This window comes from Panthera tigris, chromosome E1 (genome assembly GCF_018350195.1).
Source record: "Panthera tigris isolate Pti1 chromosome E1, P.tigris_Pti1_mat1.1, whole genome shotgun sequence".
Lineage (NCBI taxonomy): Eukaryota > Metazoa > Chordata > Mammalia > Carnivora > Felidae > Panthera > Panthera tigris.
In genome coordinates this window covers 4709926-4730482 of record NC_056673.1, presented here as the reverse complement: position 1 = coordinate 4730482, position 20557 = coordinate 4709926, and the positions used below count along the sequence as shown (strand labels likewise).

At 42.4% G+C, this 20557-nt stretch overlaps 1 protein-coding gene and 1 long non-coding RNA gene across 2 annotated transcripts in view; one reads left to right on the top strand and one right to left on the bottom strand.

Moving 5' to 3' along the window:
- LOC102967793 (myosin-4) overlaps positions 1-20557 on the top strand; it is a 28059-nt gene that overhangs the window by 719 nt on the left and 6783 nt on the right. Inside the window, exons 2-32 of the mRNA XM_007085948.3 lie at positions 73-432; positions 2339-2498; positions 2713-2758; positions 5265-5506; positions 5592-5735; positions 6071-6227; positions 6985-7012; positions 7102-7216; positions 7635-7727; positions 7882-7945; positions 8088-8186; positions 8313-8416; positions 10085-10223; positions 10859-10977; positions 11068-11217; positions 11334-11504; positions 13018-13327; positions 14159-14229; positions 14633-14720; positions 14832-14949; positions 15485-15608; positions 15700-15836; positions 15952-16207; positions 16899-17141; positions 17444-17620; positions 17825-17970; positions 18258-18348; positions 18435-18824; positions 19297-19423; positions 19918-20036; positions 20164-20360. Of these exons, the coding sequence (XP_007086010.2) occupies positions 5303-5506; positions 5592-5735; positions 6071-6227; positions 6985-7012; positions 7102-7216; positions 7635-7727; positions 7882-7945; positions 8088-8186; positions 8313-8416; positions 10085-10223; positions 10859-10977; positions 11068-11217; positions 11334-11504; positions 13018-13327; positions 14159-14229; positions 14633-14720; positions 14832-14949; positions 15485-15608; positions 15700-15836; positions 15952-16207; positions 16899-17141; positions 17444-17620; positions 17825-17970; positions 18258-18348; positions 18435-18824; positions 19297-19423; positions 19918-20036; positions 20164-20360 (4181 nt within the window). The 5' untranslated portion in view covers positions 73-432; positions 2339-2498; positions 2713-2758; positions 5265-5302. The remainder of the gene's footprint in view (positions 1-72; positions 433-2338; positions 2499-2712; positions 2759-5264; positions 5507-5591; positions 5736-6070; positions 6228-6984; positions 7013-7101; positions 7217-7634; positions 7728-7881; positions 7946-8087; positions 8187-8312; positions 8417-10084; positions 10224-10858; positions 10978-11067; positions 11218-11333; positions 11505-13017; positions 13328-14158; positions 14230-14632; positions 14721-14831; positions 14950-15484; positions 15609-15699; positions 15837-15951; positions 16208-16898; positions 17142-17443; positions 17621-17824; positions 17971-18257; positions 18349-18434; positions 18825-19296; positions 19424-19917; positions 20037-20163; positions 20361-20557) is intronic.
- Positions 3526-20557, bottom strand: part of LOC122233501 — a 78443-nt gene continuing 61411 nt past the window's right edge. Inside the window, exon 3 of the long non-coding RNA XR_006211048.1 lies at positions 3526-3812. This is a non-coding gene — a long non-coding RNA (uncharacterized LOC122233501). The remainder of the gene's footprint in view (positions 3813-20557) is intronic.

Below are 20557 nucleotides of genomic sequence, written 5' to 3'. Positions count from 1 at the left end.
CCCTGGAATGAGAATTCTGCTCAGTGTTATAAACAACCGACTTAAAATGAATATGCAACTTCTCTTCAACAGTGATGACCCATTGGGAGTCCCAGACAAATTTTTAAAAAGACAAACAACAAATGTGACTTGCCGAATCTCAAGGGGTTTCGTTGAGGCTGTGCTGCTATGCCAGATACCACAGAAGCTAGGACTGGGTGCCAACTATAATTTTTGGACAAAATTCATCTAATAAAACCATAAAACAACAATAATAATCTTGTTCGCTGACATTTCCTAGCCACCATCTCTCTGCGGTCCTTTACTACCATCTGGACTCCCGTGGTACATTCAGGAGTGTCAGCATGTCATTGTGACCTTTACTTGGAATTACAAAATGTCTGCTTCAGCAGCCCCTGGTGACACTGTTCTAAGCATCTTACATATGTGTAGGTATGTGTGTGTGGGTGTATGTCTGTGGGTGTGTATATTTAAGAATTAAGTGATTATATATAACCTCCAATAATAATCATCTGTAATGCCTTTATTACTCATAAAGGCAGTTTATACTATAGATTGTTTACATAGCCTAATTTAATTCATACAACTCTATAGGATAAAGGGAATCTCAGGTTTTCACTAAATTTATGCTTTTAGTAGATGAAGGAGTCCAAGATCACAGAATCCTATAACATTTCCAAATCTGCAAGGATAATGGGGGGACACACAAGGGAGAAGCTCTTATCCAAACTGCTTAAACACAGCATCCAAATCACAAAGAACCACACAGATACAAGAAGGCTTAGCACTGTTTTCCTGTATTTCCTGTTCACACAGTCCTTAGAGAAGCACGTATAAGGGAAAGGCCTCTCCCTCATTCAGCGCTGCTACTCTTCTGTCCTTGTCCAAGCTCTGCAAGGTTCTCTGACCCATTCCTGGTGGTCTATGCCAGTCTCCACAAGACCCCTGCCCCGTTTCAGAGCTTTCAAGATCTGGATGATCAGTCGGTCTCTGCAGTTTGTCAAAGCTCTGTGTTTTAGGTACAGTTCTCACTAGCTATAGTTGCATAACTCAGCCTGTGTCTTGGTCCCATCCACAGTGTCTTCTTCTCTTTTAGTTCTAAAAGTGGTGGGTGTGCTTGATAATATAGTTATTATGTCTAGAATTTAGGTACCAAGTTCCAAAAGAAGTAAAAATAAATGAGTTGTGAAAATCTTAACATAGAAAAAAATCAGAAGACATTTCCTCTTTCTTAGACCCCCAACATTTTGTGTACATTGCTGAACTTCTGAGAGTCATTTCCACAGAGATTTTTTAGAAAATAAAAATAATGTCTGCCTTCCACAGGATTGTATCAAAAGAAATTTTAAAAAAAGTATAAAATATTCAGTCTGTTAATGTGTTAAAGAGAAAATTCTAACTCAATAGGATGCATAAAAATAGTGATCACATTAATCAGTAATTTAAGCTAGCAGATGATAGTAAAAAATATCACATCGGATCTCAGGGACACACTTAGAGTAGATAGATTTCCCGTCATATTCGGCAACAGCTGTGTATGTGGCAAAACCACCAAAACCCAATTTACAAGTATCATGGGCATATGGCATACTCCCACTCATCTTCTCAATCCACTAGAGTTTTGTGGATACCACGTCTTTCCTCCCACCTTAAATCAAAGTATGTAGTACCCACCTCATTAGGGCTACAGCTAGTCATGAGGATTTGCCCGTGAACTAGGGACGCATGTCTGTGTCTCCTTCCATCATGCAGGGGAAACACGCGTGATCACCACACGGCATCCTGGTGTCCCCTCAGTGAAAACAAATGAGCTGGACGTAGCCATGGCAAGTTCTTCAGAAAAGGAACAGAAGTGTTTATATCTGTTCTAAATCCCTTATGAGGCCTGCACTGGTCTACCGCCACTGCCTAACCTGACAATTCGTTTTCTCCATCATGTTTAGCTTTTCAAACTTTAAAAGCATCTATCGCCAGTGTTTCTAAAATCGGGACCCTGGCTAGGAATTTTCTGCCTTAATATCTATCACTCACTGCTTCCAAAGACAGTGTCAGATCTAAAATTCATCCCAGCTCCTTAATGGCTTTAAGTGCTAAAAACCAATTAGTCCTAAGTTCCTCACGTCCAGCTCGTTCTGTTGGACCAACTTTAGAGGCAGGAGAGTAAGTGGGGGCCTGGCTTTGAACTCCATGGTGAATGATGTAACAGCAAAGCTGGAGAAACAGCCTTAGAAGCCCTGAATCCCTGTCCCCTATCAAATGCCTATAAAGAACTCTAGGTTATCCTCTGTCAAATTATTTATAGGTGACAAGAAATATTTCTAATTATATCCATTCACAGCCACAGTCAGTGAATATTGTGCAAAGAGATTTGCCAAAAACGGTTTTGCCAAGTAGGTACCAGTTCGGACAGCTGAGGTGGCAGCTTGTGCTTGCAGAACAGTCTCTATAAAAGTGGAGCCCACATGCCTTGGTCCCGTCCTTCTTCAAAATTCCTCAAGGTATGTATACATGGAGGGCATCTGGCTGGTTCTACAGTCCTGGTGGTGAGGACCATTCACTTAAGGGAGATGGCTACTCTTTCCAAATTTTAATTTTTCTTTCCACCATTCCTAAGAATGACACGGTACACAATATAGTTACTTGTATTTTGTGATTAAGTGGAAAAAAGAAGAATCTACATTCTCTTAGTTTTTTTTTTTTTTCTTTCAACAGTTGTCTGCTTTGAGCCTGCCACTGTCTTCATCTGGTAACACACGAGGTAAGAGTGATTTATTACTGCACTCTAAACAACAAAGGGATCTCTACTGCTAAGTCCTAAAGAGCTACCATTTTATTTCCTGGTTTAGTGATGGGAATAGGGTAATACAAGGAGCAGCTGTTCTTTAAAAATGGCTTTGCGTAAAATATTGACTTTTCAGACCACTTACCCACGCAAAATTTAATGACTAGTCTCCTTCATGTGCTGTTAGCACTTCAGAAAGAATGCCAACAATCACGTGTAATATTCTAATGTGGACTGCTAGTCCAACTTAACCAGGAAAGCTGTATTATAGAGACCATTTGGTAAAATCAACAACACGTTGGTCGCGGAGGCAAAATTTCCAGGTGCCAATCCAGGCTTTTCACGAGCTCTGGCTGCCCGAGGGAAGCCAGTTGGTTTTACGGGTCTTTAAATACAGTGTACCGCGGTGGAATTAGCACTGGCCCTGGATGTAGGGGAACAGGGCTCGTGCCCCAGCCCCGCCGTCACACCTCTGTGGTGCTGCATGACCCCTTCACCTTTCTGGGTCTTACTTTCCTTATCAGTAAAATGAGGACACCACATTCTAGGTGACTGCTAAGCTACTTCCCAGCTCTTGCCATCTATAACCTAAACCAGTCGTTTCCAAGTTCTCCTCCACAGAATCAAAACATTCAATGGACCCCCCCCCCCAACCAACTCCACATGTTGGGACCTGTACTTTTAGTATTACGTTAGAAAGATACATAATGATGAAAAACAGCTACACATTTAATACATTTTTAATTAGTTTATATTTAATGGGAAGCTATAGTCACTTAGACTTTCTAACAGAGAACACTGTTTGTTTGATGATGTTGCTTGCTCAAACTGGAGGCAATTATCGCTGTCCAGATGGATTCAAGAGTCCCCTGCAACAACCCTGAGGATCCTTGGGGGCTTGTGACCCCACAGGTCGGGAAACCACTGATCTCAGACATGAGACGGCAAGGGTGACTTCCTTTCTGTGTTCGGTGAATACACTGCATTACAGTAATCTCTACGTGGTAGTGTGCTGTTAATCCAAAATGGCCTTATGTAAAAACACAGAAACAAAAAATAACATTAACAGGATAACATTTTTCCTTCGAAGAAAAAAACTGTTAAATATTTAATATTTGTCCCCTGGAAATATGTTGAAATTTCACTGGATCATCAAGAGGTTTTCATAGGTGTGAACGGGACTGATTTTAGAGCTAGAATATGTGGCAAATTCCACATCTAACATCTCAATCGCGAGGATGTTTAATGCAGATGACAAAATACCAAGACCCCTTCTGAAAAGCCCACCTGAGGTGAAGGCTGCTGTTCTCACTGTCGTTGACAACCAAGACACTGTTTTCCAGAAGCCAGCCCCTCTTCCTCTCCACAGAAGTCACCTTCTGTCACTGGTCGCTTGTCTCATCCTTGCCATCAAGGCAAGAGGATGTATTTTCTCACAATTAATTTGTCAGTGGGAAAAAAATTTTAAGTTCATTTTGGCTTGAAACTTTATACTGGCTATCCACTCCAGAAGAGATATTCAAAGAACTGGTTTCTGGGTTTTGTTTCGTATTTTGTTTTGTTTTGTTTTTAAAGGAAGAAGAAAGAGAGATCTGAAATAATAAGAATCAGATAAAAATAACTGGTATGCTGAAATCCAGCTAAAAACAAAGAGAATATAGACTAAAAATACACAAACGCTATGAAAATTTTTTTAATTAAAACGGTTTTCTAAAGTTATCTTCTGTTTTAATAACACTGCTTTCACATAATTTAAGAAGTGATCAAGGAGACTTAATTTTGGCTTAGGGAAAAATCATTTGCTGGATTTTCAACTTTCATTGCATTTACTTTTCCCTTTATTTACCTGATACCTAAATAATGCACTCCTAAACTGGGAGTTTATTTGTGCTTATTAACTATTTTCATTTTGGACCGTGTCCTGAATGAACAGATTTACCTTTTAATCAATCTATTTTTAAAAATATGACATCCAATGTATGTATCTGATTTTTAAAATTTGGGCCAGGAGAAAAATTGGACAAAATATGTGAGTTTTTACATTAGGTTCAGATTGTAAAGCCATTGAAAAGAGTTATTTTCCATGGTTTTGTATCATTGCAATGTCAAAAAAAAAAAAAGTGGGAAGGGGGAATGGAAAAAGGAAACAAAGCTAAGCAAGCAGAAAAAGAGAATATTCTGAACACACTTGGGACATCATAAACATTGCTGACTGAAATATGAATTCTTCCACATTTCTCTGCAAAGCCTTACAACACAGAGGATGCAATGGAGGCCTCAAATGTCACAAACATGAAGCTGCCAACATAAGGCTTTCCAACCTGTGATCTGATCCCTCAGCACCTTTGTACAGGACACGAGAGTGATCCCGACAGGCGGCAGTGAGGAAACGGGCAAGGCCAATGAGGCACAGGAACGTGAAACCAAGAGGACAACGTCCACGCTCCCCCAGCCTCACTGTCAGGCTCTCTCTGCCCTCTAGGTACACCTGTGCTGTGTTGCCGCCAATAACCCCCAGCCATGAGTTCCGACGCTGAGATGGCCGTTTTTGGGGAGGCAGCTCCATACCTCCGAAAGTCTGAAAAGGAGCGCATTGAAGCCCAGAATAGGCCCTTCGATGCCAAGAATTCTGTCTTTGTGGTGGATGCTAAGGAATCCTACGTGAAAAGCACAGTCCAGAGCAGAGAAGGGGGGAAGGTGACGGTGAAGACTGACGCTGGGGCTGTAAGTAACACAAAGGGAGGTGGGCAAACATAACTGATGCTTTTCTGTTCCTCAGCTGATAAGCACCAGCTCCTTCTCTTAACAGACTGTCACAGTTAAGGAAGATCAAATCTTCTCCATGAACCCTCCCAAATACGACAAGATCGAGGACATGGCCATGATGACGCACCTGCACGAGCCCGCCGTGCTGTACAACCTCAAAGAGCGTTACGCAGCCTGGATGATCTACGTGAGCACCCCCTTCTTTTTCTTTTCACTTTCCACTAACTTCATGAACTATGTTAGCTAAACCCTATTAAAGACTTTATTTTTTGATTTGGTTATTATAATATTAAGACTAATCATCTGGTTACTGTTGTGAATTCTAATGTATTTGAAAATGTGCATGGGAAAAGCATCTACTTAATGCTGAATTAATTGGCAAACTGAAGCATCTTGTGTAGGGTGTGTGTGGGTGGGAGGCAGCCTTAGGAGAACCATCCTGGTGCTCTGGTCCCTCTCCCTTTGCACATCGAGCAGTATTTCCAAGGTGATTGCTGACTGAGCAAGCTTGTCATTTCCCAGACCTACTCGGGCCTCTTCTGTGTCACCGTCAACCCCTACAAGTGGCTGCCGGTGTACAACCCCGAGGTGGTGACCGCCTACCGAGGCAAGAAGCGCCAGGAGGCCCCGCCCCACATCTTCTCCATCTCCGACAACGCCTATCAGTTCATGCTGACAGGTGAGTCCATAATTACAATTTACAGAGTCATTTATGAAGCAAGTATATACTGATAACACAAAAGACGCAGAGGCAGTACTTTGAGAATAAAACGTTCAGCACAAACATAATAATAATGATAGTATGCTAATATGGCAAGTAGTATACTATAATAATAAAATTGGGAAATATACTTAGAATAAAATGGACCAGTTCCAAAAACATAGAGAATTTTGCTTATATTTCCATGGTAAAATCCATACTAATTAATGCTAATTTCAGCTCAAAATTAACCAAATGTAGGTACCATCTATGCATTTTAATCACAGCTAATGTGTGCTCTCTCCTAGAGAGTGAGCTTTGAAAGCTCACAGCTTTGAAAGCTCACAGGTCGCCACAATCACGACACAAAACTTTGGATGGGACATTAATAGCATGATGAGATTTTGCACTATGGACCAAGTGGCTAAATGGATAATGGAGCCAGTACTCATTGGATATTGATACATGACTCTCACAGACATTTTGTTGAAATAGTGCATCACACGTTCTATGTCACACTAAAGGTCGCAGGAGTGCAACACACTGGCTAATTAACACATCTTTTTGCTACTTATTTTAAAAAGAATCTTGTGAAAAAAGCAAAGCACCAATCCATATAGTTATTTTTGTGTGTGTGAGTGGGGGGTTTTAAAAGGCAATTTTGAGTTTGCAAGCACTGTGTTAATCTATGTGTTAAGTGTATTTTTCAGCATTATCTCCTGTTTCTCTTTCACAGATCGTGAGAACCAGTCGATCCTGATTACGTATGTAGATTTCAGTGCCTTTCTTTCTGTTGGATTTTGGTCGAGGTAGTGGTTAGACTCTGACTTGTCCCTCCGTGTGGACTTGGCAGCGGCGAATCCGGGGCGGGCAAGACCGTGAACACCAAGCGTGTCATCCAGTACTTTGCAACCATCGCAATCACTGGAGAGAAGAAAAAAGAAGAACCTACTCCTGGCAAAATGCAGGTGGGTATGATACTCTTCCCAGGATGCAAGACATCAGAGGCTCTGAAAAATCTGACCAAGTCCTTTAGAGCCACGGCCACCAATGTAGGTGACGCCCAAATGCGGAAAATAACTCTTGGGTGGGCTGTAAGAATGAGATGATTGATTGTTGCTGGGTGCGCCAGGTAGTAGTTCTCACAACCATTTATGAGGAGGAAAAACCAGGCATTGCGGAATACAGAAATCAAGGCCATGTCACTGGAGTACCTCCCTCCCCCACTTTGTCTTCCTTCTACTTGCTGCAGAAAGCCTCCCCAAAGTTACAGAGGTCTGCGAAGGGAGAAGGGGGCAGGACAGGAAGTCAATGGGAGGCTACCTCAGCAGACTGCAACTCATCTTCTCCGGGGTCTTTTTGTCCATCTTCCTCATTTCTCTTCAGGGAACCCTTGAAGATCAAATCATCAGCGCCAACCCCCTACTGGAGGCCTTTGGCAACGCCAAGACCGTGAGGAACGACAACTCCTCTCGCTTTGTGAGTCTCTTGCTCTTCCTTTTCACGTGAACATCAGCACTGACACTTCTGGACGTGTGGTGTCGACATCTTTACCGTCTGTTCGGTCCGTAGCTAAAGAAAACATTTGTCTGCCTTTGAATGTGTACAAAAAGTCTTCCTTTGCCTTGTTAAGGGAAAATTCATCAGGATCCATTTTGGTGCAACAGGCAAACTGGCTTCTGCAGATATTGAAACATGTAAGTTAATAAATATTAGGGATTAAAAATCTTTTTCTTTCAGGGAATATATTGAAAATCTTATTTGTGTTGGGTGAACTTTTCAAATGCTTAATTTTCCATTGTGCCTTTTCTTTTAAACGTGCTCGATCTGCTTTTCTAGATCTGCTAGAGAAGTCCCGAGTTACTTTCCAGCTAAAGGCTGAAAGAAGCTACCACATATTTTATCAAATCATGTCCAACAAGAAACCAGAGCTTATTGGTAAGAAGTATCTGTGATTTATTTCCACCGAGGAAGAATAAAAGCCCTTCTTCCTAATAGTCCCTCTAAAAAGTTTCTCATGACCAAAGTAATTCTGGCTATACTTGTTCTTTTCCACGTGCACAGAAATGCTCCTGATCACCACCAACCCATACGACTTTGCCTTTGTCAGTCAAGGTGAAATCACAGTGCCCAGCATTGATGATCAGGAAGAGTTGATGGCCACAGATGTAAGTAATAGGTACAAAACAGGAAAAAGCAAATTCATCTTGCAGTATACGACACTCTCCTCTATAGAGTGAACAGCATTAGCAGAAAGACATTAGGGGCAATATTACCTTTCAGGCTTCCTTACCCTTGGAACAAAGTTATAGGATGTTTCAATGACCTCTACCATGTATCAGAAAACTTTAAAAGTCTGGAATAAACATCGAGCGTTAGGCATTTCTCAGCTGGTTTGCTCCTTTTTTCTTTTTTTCTCATTGGTCATTGGGGTCCATTTTTGTACTCCAATAGTGACATTTCTCCTATGTCACACCCTACAGCCAAGAGTCTTGGAAAAGGAGCTAAAAGATTTTTAACAGAACATGATATTTCCACAGTTCTTCTGTAACTGGACGTAAATACGAACTTTGTTTCAAATGTAACTCTGTGGGCCAATGGTATTCCCTTCTCCCCCCCCAACTCCACCCCATGTAGCATTTGAAGAAATGGATTCTCTACCTCAAAAATTCATTTTGGGACTCCATGAACGTTTAGTTTTGGGAACTATAGATTCTCTCTCCCTTCTCTTCTTTTTTTAAGGATCATTGCTCTTTTATTTTCTTTATACATATACTTTATACATATTTCAAGTTTTCTTTTGAATTTCTGAATAGTCAACCTTCAATTATTCTCAACTTTAAGACCAGTGGGAACACCCCAATATTCCCAAGACAAGATTGAGAGTTGCTTACAAGAATACTTTTTCTCTTAAAATATTACTTTCAAAAACTCTATGAACTATTTGTGTGCCTTTATCTGATAAATAACAGCTTTCACAAGCTTTAACGCATTATTATTCCTATGTCCAAAAGTGTTAGGAGTTGACAGGTTAAAAAAAAAAAACAAAACTTAGTAGTCTTGCCCCAAGACTTCTGTAATATTAAGGTCGGGTCAGTGAGCTGGAAGTAAATTATCTGGAGAGTCTTAGGAGACACGAGTGTTACATAACCAAGCTCTCCCTGCTTTCTCAAAGCCTAACATGGGCAACTAAGAAGGTGATCAAAATCTGATAGAGAAAAAAGATACAACAATACTTCAATGAAAGCAGTTCTGTTCAGAAATGTGTCTTCCCTGCATGAGGAACAACCAGGTGAAGTTCCCTGCCAGGCATCTCACGGGACCTGATATCATAGAAGAACATGGGGAAAAACACAGGGCATGTGCTGTCCTCCTCATACCCTCTTCCCAACTTCACCTGCCCTGTCCAGGAAGGCAGGCTAGGATTACGTATTTGGCTGGGACAACACAGGAGGAAAAGGAGCAAACAGACTTGTGAGGCAAAGGGAACCCACGAGATAAGAAACATACGGGGCAAGGCTGGGGTCATGTGGAGAAACGGGAAGAGCGTTGGCCTTGGCATCCAAAGCCAAGGCTCTGAGTCCTGGCTAGGTGAGTGTGGACAAGTCGCGTAAGATCTTCCCTGTTCACCTGACTCCATGGGAAACTGATGCATACCTCTTGGTGCTGCTTTGTGGAACTAAGTGCTAAAGAACAGGAGTGCCTTTAGACAGCAAAGTGCTAGTCAAATGCAAAGGCAAGACAGGGTGAGAAGGTGGGGAGGCAGGCCCCTGTGTACTGAGGGCATCTGCCATGGTGATCATTGCGAGCCGAGTCAAATCCAACTCTTTCCACAGAGTGCTGTGGACATTCTGGGTTTCAGCACTGACGAAAAGGCTGCCATCTACAAGCTCACGGGCGCCGTGATGCATTACGGGAACATGAAGTTCAAGCAGAAGCAGCGTGAGGAGCAGGCCGAGCCTGACGGCACCGAAGGTACCTACACTCCCTGCTTGCTCACGTCGTTCAATTCAGATTATAGCTGACACCATCAGTTCCTCAAGGGCAAGGGCTCTGGGTTCACTTTCTTGACTTATCCGACAGTGGGGAAAACTAGAAGGGAACAGAAATGACACACACTGCATGTTTTACACAACTGAGATTTGTGGAGACGTGATTTCTGCCGATTCCATTTTTCACTGCCTTACTGTACGCTAGTATTTACGATCTGATTAAAGCATTTTTCATCCCAGTCAATAATTTGTGTGCCCACATGCACTGGAGGAAAAAAAAAAAAAAACTGATCGGAATTTTCCTGTCACTACTCCTCTAGGTTAGAATTTCACAAATTATTTTTATCTGTGGTCTACTTTAGCTATGTTTTAAATATCACACAGAGCATCAATTCCCCAAGTTCCAAATTATCATCTCAAAAAAAATGACTAAAGTTAGTGTGAAAGTTGGCAATACTTTTGAAGCAATATGAACAAATGGTTTTGCCACATTTGCACATATTACTCTTTGAGCAGAACTTTTTCTCTTTGTCATTGTCCTTCACACCTTAAGCTGTGCACACTGTGGTTTTTTTTTTGTTTTGTTTTGTTTTTACCATCCTCACCTGGTTCATGCAGTTGCTGACAAGGCAGCCTACCTCCAGAGTCTGAACTCTGCTGACCTGCTCAAAGCCCTCTGCTACCCCAGGGTCAAGGTCGGCAACGAGTACGTCACCAAAGGCCAGACTGTGCAGCAGGTAAGTGAACGGCCTCAATGAATCACACACATCCCCAGCCTTCTCAACACGTCTTTGGTAACGGCAACAATCGTTACTCTGTCCACGAAGGTATACAACGCAGTGGGCGCCCTGGCCAAGGCCGTCTACGAGAAGATGTTCCTGTGGATGGTCACCCGCATCAACCAGCAGCTGGACACCAAGCAGCCCAGACAGTACTTCATCGGGGTCCTGGACATCGCCGGCTTTGAGATCTTTGACGTGAGTTGTTGGAATAAGCAGCCTTATTTAGGTCCCTCCACTTCGTGTCTGCTCTGCCGAATTCCCCCTGGGTTTCCCAAACTCACTTGAGCTCTTTGGTGTTTGCAACGCCCTAGTTCAACAGCCTGGAGCAGCTGTGCATCAACTTCACCAACGAGAAGCTGCAACAGTTCTTCAACCACCACATGTTCGTGCTGGAGCAGGAGGAGTACAAGAAGGAGGGCATCGAGTGGGAGTTCATCGACTTTGGCATGGACCTGGCTGCCTGCATCGAGCTCATCGAGAAGGTGAGTAGGACTTTTCAAGCCTTCGGTATGTGAAAAACAAACTGTCCACCTCCTCATGCTGAATGAACTGCAATCCCAATTCTCAAAGAACCAGCAGCGGTGTTTTATGACATTCCTGGGCACAGTGACCAGGTGCATGGTGCATCACAAGCGACATATTAAGGAGTAGTTTTTCATAGAAAAATGATTGCAATACATACACATCCACAGACACAAGGATTCACATTTGTCCCTCTTTTCACTTCCTTCTCCCTCACTTTTGTTCCTACATGATCTCTTGGGGATGGGTGACAGGAATGAAATCACAGCTAGTCCTGTGAGTACGGTCATTGATCCTGGCTGTCCCATGATGGTGTGCCATGCATGAATCATCCTTCACGGGTATCAAGGCAGGATATGTCAAGGTGTCTTATAGGCTGGGAGGGCAGCTCTTCAGTTGTTGCAGTCAGTAAGACCATGTGGACTGCTGAATAAACAGCCTTACCTGGAAGGGGAGCCCTAAATTCCCCTTTATCAAAGAGGTGGGGCAATGATTCTATCGGTTGTGTGTATACTAAAACCCAACAAGCAATCATTAAGCACTTTCGAATGTGCACTGGGCACTCACCACATGCCTAGGGAAGCCCACACAGTACATGGTTACATGCGAACACTAGCCTGAGCAGACGAAAGGGAAAAGTAAGTACAACCGCCATCTATGACAACTTCACACACTCATGTCAAAATTCATCAAAATATGAAAGAGGAGGGGGTAATATCAGCCTGGGTCTACCCAATTAGAGGAAAATAACTTTAATTTGGTGATACAGTATCTCTGCTATTCACAAAAACTGTGCGGTACTCAGTTCATGGAACATCAAAATAGGTTTGGGGAGACAATTTGTGACTGAACATCATCAACATTGAGTTTTCTATCAGTCGTTCATATCAAACTTGCCACTGAGAGGAGTCGATCTGCTTACAAAGCAAAACCTAATTATCATCACTCAACTCCACAGAGTGCGGAACATAGCACAGAGTACAGAGAGTTCTAATGATACAACGTGAGATGCACTTTTCTCCTGGGAACAGACCATTTTTAATCATTAGCTTCAATTTCTCTTCTCTTCATACTTTTGTCATGTCTAGAGTTGAGGTGAAGGAAATTACACTGTCAGTAGGGAAAAAAGTATTTAGATAGATACATACATGGGATAAAGAATTCAGCTTTGAAATGGTAGTTTCAGAATTTAATTTTATACTCTGAACATAAAGTTTGCCAAATGGCACAGATGGGCTTTTTTTTTTTTAATTGAGTCTTTCTAGCAAATATATGTCCCATATGTCCTTGATACAGGACTGTTTCACGTTTCAGTAGCAGAGGAGAGGCAGCAAAGTAGAACCATGCCTATCGAATTTCTTATCACCCGAACTCTTATTCTGGAACATGTTCAGGTTTCCACCAAGTACATAAACTATTAGAGCACACTTTTCTGAGGGACTCATATTATCATCCCTTTTTTCCTACTCTCAGCCTATGGGCATCTTCTCCATCCTGGAGGAGGAGTGCATGTTCCCCAAGGCCACGGACACCTCCTTCAAGAACAAGCTGTACGAACAGCATCTTGGCAAGTCCAACAACTTCCAGAAGCCCAAGCCTGCCAAAGGCAAGGCCGAGGCCCACTTCTCGCTGGTGCACTACGCCGGCACCGTGGACTACAACATTGCCGGCTGGCTGGACAAGAACAAGGACCCGCTGAACGAGACCGTGGTTGGGCTGTACCAGAAGTCCGCAATGAAGACTCTGGCTCTCCTCTTTGCCGGGGGACAAAGTGCTGAAGCAGGTTGTTAATATCACTAATATGTTCCTAGAGTCACAAAACAAAAATATACTTTTTATCAGAGACTGATATAGTTATCTCAAAACCTAACATGAAAATACTGGCCAATATGGACTTAATGATAGGAAGTATATTTAGTGAGTCTTATGATCATAGGCTTTCAGAGCTAAAATTGACCCTATGGATCATTTTGTCCATGGCCTCATTTCACCCAGGAGGAAACAGAGACTCAAAGGTTAAGTGACGTGCTCAAGATCATACAGCTTATTTCAATTATTTTGATAGTATCGGTTCCTTAAAGGATCCAGCTAAGCTGGAGATGAAGAAATCCTTTGTCAAGGCACTAGTGCTTAAGGAATGCAAGTTGTGTTCTCCTAAGTCCCCTAAGACTAGATGTGCAAGCAGAGGTAGAGAAACACAAGCAAACAGGAAGCAGGACTTGCCTGCAGGTTAGCAGAGGCTCACCTCCCTGGCACCATGCATGCAACTTTGCCTCTTCTCTGGGGGATGTGTGCACTAAGGCGGCATTACTCCTCTGTCTTCTGGCACTCCCCCTCTGCTGATTTGGAGGAGAGGGGTCCTACCTCTTCCCCACATCTACCCTTTTCATCCACAGTTCTTTTATTGTTGCTGTTGTTTTCCTGAATACCTATAATGTGAGCCAATGCATCTATTTCCCTAATCCAGAGCTGAAGGAGGAAAGATACAGAGGGAAGATGAGGGATGATACAAGTGAATGAGTGCACATTTAAATTCCAGAGGGAATCTTGGGAGTCCTTATACCTATGGATGGTACAAATTAAATAGTTTTAATTCTTCTATATTATTTTTCAGAAAGTGGCGGTGGAAAAAAAAGTGGCAAAAAGAAGGGTTCTTCTTTCCAGACAGTGTCAGCGCTTTTTAGGGTACAGTATATTCTTGAATGCCAAAAAAACTACTTCTGTGACAAATTAAATTATCGTAACTTAAAAAAACTTTTTTAAAAGAGATCTATAGTGAAACATAAAAAAGGTAATGTTGTACAAAGGAGAATGAAAAATGTGTTAGGAAAAATTGAACAAAAATAAAACCTGCAGTGTGAGTTCAAACCTTACAATATATGAAACATCTCCCTTCAAAGCTCCAAATCTAAAAGATCTAGCGTTGAACAAATTTCACATGAAATCAAACCCTCTCTGGAAGCAACTACTGTAGTCAGTTACATTGACTTTATTCATGAAATGGAGCCCATTAACTACAGATCCTTGATAGGGAGTCTCACGTAAATGCAACAAAAAACAATTTTAAAACTTTCCCTATGGTTCTCAGGAGAATTTGAACAAGCTGATGACCAACCTGAGGAGCACTCACCCCCACTTTGTACGCTGCATCATCCCCAATGAAACCAAAACTCCCGGTAAGACTCTTCTGACATCCAAGTAAGACTCCAGTGTGACTTCACTATTCTATAGACATACAGACAACACGTTTGTTTGCTTGCTTGTTTGTTTGTTTGTTTGTTTGTAAGGGGCCATGGAGCATGAACTTGTCCTGCACCAGCTGAGGTGTAACGGAGTGCTGGAAGGCATCCGCATCTGCAGGAAGGGATTCCCCAGCAGAATCCTTTATGCAGACTTCAAACAGAGGTTTGTGTCTCATTTTTTTCTCCCTTTCAATGTGCTAGTCCAGATCATTATTGCCATGCAATTCAAACATCTTTTAACTTTTCCCCGAAAACCGAAATTCTGGGGCGCCTGGGTGGCTCAGTCGGTTATGCATCTGACTCTTGGTTTTGGCTCAGGTCATGATCTCATAGTTTGTGGGATCAACCCCTGTGTCAGGGTCCATGCTGACAGTGCAGAGCCTGCTTGGGATTCTCTCTCCCCATCTCTCTCTGCCCCTCCCCTGCTCATGCTCGCTCTCTCTCTCTCTCTCTCTCTCTCAAAAGAAATAAATAAGCATTTTTTTAAAAAGAAAACTGAAATGCAATTATCAGAAAGAATGAAGCCTTGGTTTATATTATACTGTTTTTAAACATATTTTCCCAAGGTTTATCTAAAGCACTGCTTGATTATTTTAATGGAATTTTTTCCTCAAAACTCAGTCTATTATTTTTTCAATGATAGTTACTATGAGTTTTGGTAAGAAAAACAAACTTTCATATTCTTTAAATTCTGATAGATACAAGGTTCTAAATGCAAGTGCTATCCCAGAGGGTCAGTTCATTGATAGTAAGAAGGCTTCTGAGAAACTTCTGGGGTCTATTGATATCGACCACACCCAGTACAAATTCGGTCATACCAAGGTACCAATCTACCTAAATCTCTATCATAATTTCATCACCTTGGGACTTTCTCTTGAGTGGAAATGACATATCTCGCTTGTTCTTTGGCCAGGTTTTCTTTAAAGCTGGCCTGTTGGGAACTCTAGAGGAGATGCGAGATGAAAAGCTGGCCCAACTCATCACACGCACCCAGGCTGTGTGCAGAGGGTACCTGATGAGAGTAGAATTCAAGAAGATGATGGAGAGGAGGTGAGGGACCTCGTTCTCCACATTTTCATAGTTGAATCCGATGCAGTCATTACTTCTGTTGAGTGCCAGTCACTGCCCACATTCTTCTTCATTTCCATATTTGTTCTTCCTACAGAGAGTCCATCTTCTGCATCCAGTACAACGTCCGCGCCTTCATGAACGTCAAGCACTGGCCCTGGATGAAGCTGTATTTCAAGATCAAGCCCCTCCTCAAGAGCGCCGAGACCGAGAAGGAGATGGCCACCATGAAGGAAGAATTTGAGAAGACCAAGGAAGAGCTGGCGAAGTCAGAAGCAAAAAGGAAAGAACTTGAGGAGAAGATGGTAGCTCTGATGCAAGAGAAAAATGACTTACAGCTTCAAGTTCAATCTGTGAGCATTAGTCCCTGCACAGCTCAGCCACTTCTTATCCTCCAAATGCTGTATAAGTAGATATGAAACATTTTTAGTTTAAGGTTTATAAATCAATGGTTTCCACTAAAATATGTGTTGTCACTGTTCATCTTTCAAAAATACTCAGACTCAGACCTGAAGAAGCAATAGACATGAAGTCACAAATTACGCTGCATATGTTCATATGCACATCCATACGTAGTATGGAAATCAGAGAGCAAAGCCATAAAGCTATCCAAAGATGTTTTCCTTCCTTTATAGAACCTTCTCTTAGATGAGACTGTTGTTTCCTTAGGGAATACATTGTGCATAAAATAGAAGTTATGCTGTTCTTACCAGGGTGAGGAAAAGGTTAAATTAATGAACCCCTCAAACCTGAGAAAACCGAGTCCAAGAATTAACAACTGCCTTCCAAAGCAGCACAAGTGCAGATTTGGCCAAAGGGCTAGTTTTCCCGATTTGGTCTTCCACACATGGATATCTGGAGGAAACTGTTACTATACTTAATCAGTGGATTAAAATTACTAACATTTTGTCTACTGGACTCTTAAAAGTTGGCGTATGTATTGACCAAACTGGTTGAGTCACTAAAGTATCCACCTTTTAATAAATTATTGTGTCTTTGCAGATATAGCTTATACAAATGGAAGTGTTTAATTTCCCCCATTAGGAAGCAGATGGCTTGGCTGACGCAGAGGAAAGATGCGACCAGCTGATTAAAACCAAAATCCAGCTGGAGGCCAAGATCAAAGAGCTGACTGAGAGAGCTGAGGATGAGGAGGAGATCAATGCCGAGCTGACGGCCAAAAAGAGGAAACTGGAGGACGAGTGTTCAGAGCTCAAGAAAGACATCGATGACCTTGAGCTGACCCTGGCCAAGGTTGAAAAGGAGAAACATGCCACAGAGAACAAGGTACAATCATGATCCATTTTAGAGGGTTTAAAAGTGCTAGCTTGTTACGGAAATACTTTAACTAAAAGTTTAATCTTAAAATCAATGAATATGAAAGAAAAGTACCATCATATATATGTCATCTTCACCATTTCTATCTAATTACCTTGACCCTTACCTCCCATATTTTTCAGCTATGGAGGCCTGAGTTAGCTTCTCGTCTCCATTTTCCATCTTAGGCTGACACTGTCCTAAGCTATTACCATGTTTTTTGTCAAGATGACGGGATGTCATTAACATTCTATAATCTGTTCAAATCTAAGGTGAAAAACCTCACAGAAGAGATGGCAGGCCTGGACGAAACCATCGCTAAGCTGACCAAGGAGAAGAAGGCCCTCCAGGAGGCCCACCAGCAGACCCTGGATGACCTACAGGCAGAAGAGGACAAGGTCAACACGCTGACCAAAGCTAAAACCAAGCTCGAGCAGCAAGTGGATGATGTAAGTGTGAAAAACACAGTATTTCCTCTTAAGATAAAACAAACAGTTGTGACATATGCCTTTCTCTGCGGGTTTGAAAATAATCATTAAAATTCCCATGCTATTTGGTGCATCTTTTAAAATTCTCCTGTGCATCTTTGGTGGCCAGTAACATATGGTTCAGTGCCTCAGGACTGAAATAAATAAAATACACTATAAATTTAGCTTGAAGGGTCTCTGGAACAAGAAAAGAAACTCCGCATGGACCTAGAAAGAGCCAAGAGGAAACTGGAGGGAGACCTAAAACTGGCCCAGGAGTCCACAATGGACGTCAAAAATGACAAACAGCAACTCGATGAAAAACTTAAAAAGTGAGCATGATATAGTTAAATTGTAATTTGCTTGTTGTCTGTCAATTCATCTGTCAATTCAGGCCAAATATATGTTTTAAAGATCTCCAAAATATTACTTTGGAGTACACATAAAAAAACAAATAATGGCATCTTTGACTTTTTATTAAATGAAAATGGTACAGTATTGACTTGTAAAACGTGTACTACTCATGTCCTCAACACAGCAGCATAAAGATATTCTACCATATGTGGCAGAGAAGACTGGTAAGAGAACTGACAGAGCTTATTTGTTGCTCCTCTGACAGGAAAGAGTTTGAAATGAGCAATCTGCAAAGCAAGATTGAAGATGAGCAGGCCCTCGCCATGCAGCTACAGAAGAAGATCAAGGAGTTACAGGTGAGTCACAACCTCCACCTCGTCCACATTATCACAGGAATCAAAACTGCCACGAGTTGCCATTAATGTTGGTGTGTCACCCTCAGGCCCGCATCGAGGAGCTGGAGGAGGAAATCGAGGCAGAGAGGGCCTCCCGGGCCAAAGCAGAGAAGCAGCGCTCCGACCTCTCCCGGGAACTGGAGGAGATCAGCGAGCGGCTGGAAGAAGCCGGCGGGGCCACTTCCGCCCAGATCGAGATGAACAAGAAGCGGGAGGCCGAGTTCCAGAAGATGCGCAGGGACCTGGAGGAGGCCACCCTGCAGCACGAAGCCACGGCGGCCACCCTGAGGAAGAAGCACGCGGACAGCGTGGCCGAGCTGGGGGAGCAGATAGACAACCTACAGAGGGTCAAGCAGAAGCTGGAGAAGGAGAAGAGCGAGTTGAAGATGGAGATTGACGACCTGGCCAGTAACATGGAGACCGTCTCCAAGGCCAAGGTTTTTATTAACTTGTCTCCTTTTCATTTTATAGAGTTTATATATGACTATATCCAATCTAACTGTAGGAACTTTCAATGTTATCTCATTTTACGTCTGTTAGGCATCACTCTATTGAAATGAATCACTTCAGTGTTCCTATCTTATTTGTAGAAACCACTTTAAATATTGTCACTATGACCACGAAAGAATGTAATTACAGGAAAAAAATTTTTCTCTAAAAACCATACTCTACAGGATACAGAATTTAAGTGATGCTCATATTTTCCAAAAGGAAATGACCTAATTTTCATAATCATATGTGTATTCATTTAGCCCAAATTATGTGCCTCTACATCCAAGGCACCATGCAGGGCTTTGGAGTAGATAGAAAAGTACATAAAACTCAGCTCCTTTCCACAAGTAGTTCTCTCCAAATCCAGACTCACAAATAAAAGTATCTGCTCTTCCCATTGCCTACTTCCCACCACAGGGAAACCTCGAGAAAATGTGCCACACACTGGAGGACCAGCTCAGTGAAGTGAAAACGAAGGAAGAAGAGCAACAGCGCCTCATCAACGAGCTGTCGGCCCAGAAGGCGCGCCTACACACAGAGTCAGGTCAGCAGGTGCACGGCCGATGCGCACAGAGGCCAAGAATGGAAGGCGGGCCTCCACTTGTGAGCGCCCACCGGATGCCCATCACTTCTCAGGCCACATGTGTCCAGTATCACTGATTTGTCATTCCTTCTCCTTTTTACTGGGAGATGGTAAAAAGTATGGTTCTAAGCTATAACTGGAAGAAAATTAAGCCCTGGACTGAGATATTTGCTGTCGTGGCATTACTAAAAAAAAATAATAATCTATTCATATACACACACACACACACACACACACACACACACACACACACACATATATATATATATATATATATCCATCCTGAAATATCAAAGAAAGCTCACATTAAAAAAAAAGAAATAACACCTCAACCATATCAAAGTTCTTGAGTTATTCTTTTCATCATGGAATAAGAGTTCTGATGTTACAGCAGTCTGTAAACTAGTTGGCACCTAGAAAACAGAACTAAAGCTCTCATGTTTTGTCTTTCCCAGGTGAATTTTCACGACAGCTGGATGAGAAAGAGGCTCTGGTGTCTCAGCTATCACGAGGCAAACAAGCATTTACACAACAGATTGAGGAGTTAAGGAGGCAGCTGGAAGAGGAGTCTAAGGTGAGAATTTTCCAGCTGAGATTTCCAATCCCTCGAACTTTGCAGCATGACATACAACTGAGCTTCACTTAGAGAATATCAATGATCAGAACATAAACTTACAATGCACATTTTCTGGTTGGTTCAGGCCAAGAATGCACTGGCCCACGCCCTGCAATCAGCCCGCCATGACTGTGACCTGCTGCGGGAACAGTATGAGGAGGAGCAGGAGGGCAAGGCTGAGCTGCAGAGGGCAATGTCCAAGGCCAACAGCGAGGTGGCCCAGTGGAGGACCAAATACGAGACAGACGCCATCCAGCGCACAGAGGAGCTGGAGGAGGCCAAGTACGGGGTCTTAGTGATGGGGACAGAAAGAGAAGTTTAAAAACAGTGAAGATAAAATAATGAAAGAAACAATACTCCAGACATGAAGATAGGTGAAAAATACCAGCCTATCTGATTACAGAGTGGTGGAAACCACCATTTTCTCTTTATAAACTGGTACATGTCCATTGAAGAAAGGGCCAAGACCACAGCCTTCC